At 45.5% G+C, this 3,831-nt stretch overlaps 1 protein-coding gene across 1 annotated transcript; it reads right to left on the bottom strand.

The window, feature by feature from the left end:
* Positions 1-345: 345 nt before the first annotated feature.
* LOC103972510 (transcription factor IBH1-like) lies at positions 346-822 on the bottom strand. The gene has a single exon (XM_009386867.3). It carries the CDS (start codon positions 820-822, stop codon positions 346-348), a length of 477 nt encoding a protein of 158 aa, XP_009385142.1.
* Positions 823-3,831: the final 3,009 nt, after the last annotated feature.

The raw sequence follows: 3,831 nt of genomic DNA, 5'->3' as shown, positions 1-3,831 counted from the left end.
CCTGCAACACTCGCTAATATCCGTCAGAAAGACGTAGATATAGCAGCTGATCCATCATAACAAGTAAGCGAGCACCCCGGTCCGGGACAAAGAGAGGTAGCTATTTGATCTCTCTACGTACGACGCGATATGCAATTCATCTCATCAAGTTTCATTTAATTGGAAAGGAAACATTTACGTACGAGTTTTAAGCTTCGTGATCAGATGCTATATATATCAGACAACCATAAGTCGGTCTAATTTACAATAGCAAGTAGATGTGGATAGAGCTATACTTACCCACCAGACTATATACTTCCCTTTTCATATGTCTTGTATCTCTCTGGCTCGAGTTATCGTCTGAGCCTAAAAAGAGACCGATTCCATGATCGCTTGCATGAGCCTTACCTGCGTGCTAAGGCACCGTATGTAGTCCGCTGTCTCCTCGAGCAGCCTGCAGTCGTCCATGCTTGTCCCTCCTGGCACCAACTCGCGAAGAGCTTCTGCTTGGTCCATCTCCCTTTGCTGGGGTCTCGCGACCCTTGGCCTTCCCGGAAGTGCCGCATATTTCGCTCTCCGAGGATTGGGAAACCGGAGCCGAGAGCGGCTGCGGAGCTTACGGAGCAAAGCAGAGCTCCACGCTCGCTTTGTCCCGACGGAGTAAGCCATCGACGCATAAGCAGCACGCCTTATCTTGCGGCTTCGGCCAGCGAAGGAGGAGTCGGTCGTCGTATGCTGTATACGAAAGAGGGCTCGAAGGAAGTGGGAAGCCATGATGAGCTTGGATGGGTGTAACTCCGAATTAGGGTTGTTACAGTTTTCATCGGAGCTCTTTGATTCCATGAGCGAGAGAGAGAGAGAGAGAGAGAGAGAGATGGGATATGGCAGGGTGTTAAGTGGTGGTTATAAACGGATGAGAGTACAGGATAGGGTGGTGGGATATATAACGAAGTAAGGGGTCATTTTAAGGTACGGTTTCTATGGGATTTCTGCTCTTCCGACACACAAGAAGAGGGGCCTGCTTGTGATCTCCGAAACAAAAAAAAGGGGAGGGCAAACGCAACGCTGCACGCGCGTCAACATGCAAAGATCCACTGCAATGTTTCCCTAAAACATGGATGCAAGATTGACAAAAAGATCGCACAGAGTTCATAAATACGAGAGACACTACAAATCTGTCAGCCAATATAGCTAGTAAGCCAAAGGAAGGGATTTGCGGTGGATGGGAGGGAGGGAGGGAGGTGGAGGTAGAGGTGGAGGTGGAGGTGGAGGGGGAGGTGGAGGTGGAGGTGGAGGAGGAGGAGAGGGAGGAGGAGGAGGAGGAGGAGGAGGCTGGAATGATGCGGTGGGGACATGGGAGGGCAAACCACCACATGACTGCACATGGATCAGACGACCCACTTGGCGGAGGTGATGGTGATGGGAACCTTTTCCCTCTTTGCTTCCTGCCTTTATCTTCCTGGCGCTTGTTCTCTTCTTGGCTTTTAGCATGTTCTCACCTCCATGACACTGCTGCAGTTCCTTCGTTTCTACCCTTCCCTCGTCTTTGTTATGTATTATACAAGCAGGAGGAAAAAGGAGGAGGAGGCCGCGGCGGGCCAACCGCTCTTTCTCATGAATGTCGACCCTCTTCACTTCACGAGGATAAGCAAGAATCCCATTCGCCCCCCGTCTTGGATTGATTGATACGTATGCTAGTACTCTGCACGAAAGGCATTTTGTATGGTTGTATGCTTGAGCTTATGTAACAAAAGCACCAGAAATATTTCTCCTTTTGAGCACCACCATGGTTCTAATACATAAAATCCAAACACACCTTGCCATATTATTCAGTTCTTCGTACGATATTATTGCTCGAGTGAAAAGGAAAAGGAGCGTGACAAAATATCATTCTGTTTATCGATACTCCAAAATTCCCAAGTGTTACGATTCCTCCACTGTAAAAGGAGAAGGCTCGTTTGATCAGTAGATTTCTTGCCTCCGTCGTAGAAGTATGCACACAAACCTGCATGTCAGAATAAGAAGGGACTGACTGTGGTGCATATACTTTTCTACGCGTATCAGGTGACATAAATAACACAAGTAAACCGTATCTGCCGCCTGAATAGGCTCTTCCTTCGCATAACAAGGATAATTCATTGACCAACATTAAAAGACAAACAAACCTTATTCGGATCAATTTAATTCAAAAGTACATGTGAGATTAAGTGCCTTATAAATAAATCGTATCGATAATATGCTACAAGTTTTTTCTCTTAGGTTCGCATGGTTTGTATGCCACCGACGTGGCATTTAGATGCCATTTGCCATGGATAGGACTCGTTGGGTGTGTGAACTGTCGGTAAGAGAGAACCCGAGAGCAGTACACATGAAGAGTCGACTTCGATTTGTTTCTAGTTAGTTCCTCATTGAGATCTGCTGCCTCGGAAAAATGCGACTGATGTGAATAAGAGCTGAATGAAGCTGTCTCGGAAAGGCACTACACGTCTGGTCCAAAAATGATGTCTTAAACTTGGTGCAGAGTTTTATCGTTTACGATTAACGTCTCTTCGATGGTCCTCATCAGTGGAAACCTGCGTTGCACGAGTTGGCTCGCTCGTCTGTTTTACACTCTCCCGACTTGGCCTCTACCTGAGTTGCAAAGGTCAGCCATGCACGGCAACATGGAATACAAAAATGATACATAATCTACGCGTTAGTGGAACAGACCTTACAAGACGCCAGTTTGCCGGAGACGGTTAACGTGAGAATGAACACCCTTCGACATGGTGAATCAAGGGCCCAGAGGAAGAAGGAACAACGTTGACACGTGTCATTGTAGTCGTCGAGAAGGAATAGAACGCCAAGGATCGACGAAAGCACATAAGCAATTCCCCGTCACTTACGGAAGCTCTTGCAACCATGCACCCGTGTGTCGCTTCCTAATGATCACCTACAACATACATATGTATTAGCATGAGAATGTGATCACTTTTACTTGCCCATCCGAGCGCGGATTTGATGATCACGAATCTTGTCTAAAGATCTACGTAGGTGCCATGGACAGGACGATCGCAACCCATCGTCGACAAAGAGACGAAGATGGCAATCGCAAATCACATGGCTTAGTCGACAACTAAACCATGATCTACATCTTAGGTGGTACACCCTACATCCTCGTCGAATCACGAATCAATCAGCATCTTAAATCTGATGGGGAGAGGCGATGGAGGAAACATACGCCTCGCATTAAGGAGTTAAAGGTTGCTTAATTAAGTCTTGGGACTAGTCGGCTTCTCCATCCATGTATTAGATTATTCCCGTTAATGATAGAATTAAAAAGATCAAAGAATATGGAGGAAATAATGGACGTATGATTGTCATCCGTACTAGTAATCCGATTCCAAAATCGGACGTCTGGGTCGACAATAACTCCCTGCAACTCTTCAAATAATATCCAAAGTCTTGGCGAAACTATACAAATAATATGAAAAGACTAGTAACTAAATGTGAGGAGTTATATATCTCATGATTATATATATAGAAAAAAAAGAGCTCCTACGTTAAAAAACCCTCCAAACAAGCTATAATTTCATGTATTTAACTTGAGCAATGAAGAATCCTCATCGAGTGTGGCCTGAATTTAGGTATTGCAATATAGATGACCCCCCGCTTGTTCCATACACTATTCCTATGACGGAAGTGGTACAAAACTAAGGTAAGATATACAACAACATCCATCGATCGACGAGAGAAATTTGACTCTCGTACGTTAAACAGACAAGATTGAGAAGTGACTAATGGGAATTCTGATGAAAAAGAGAGAGAGAGAGAGAGAGAGGAGAGGGTGTAATTAGCGAGAAGAAGATGGCC

The sequence above is a fragment of the Musa acuminata genome, chromosome BXJ3-11 (assembly GCF_036884655.1).
Source record: "Musa acuminata AAA Group cultivar baxijiao chromosome BXJ3-11, Cavendish_Baxijiao_AAA, whole genome shotgun sequence".
Lineage (NCBI taxonomy): Eukaryota > Viridiplantae > Streptophyta > Magnoliopsida > Zingiberales > Musaceae > Musa > Musa acuminata.
The sequence above is the reverse complement of the archived record's forward strand: the minus strand, read 5'-3'. Positions and strand labels throughout refer to the sequence as shown.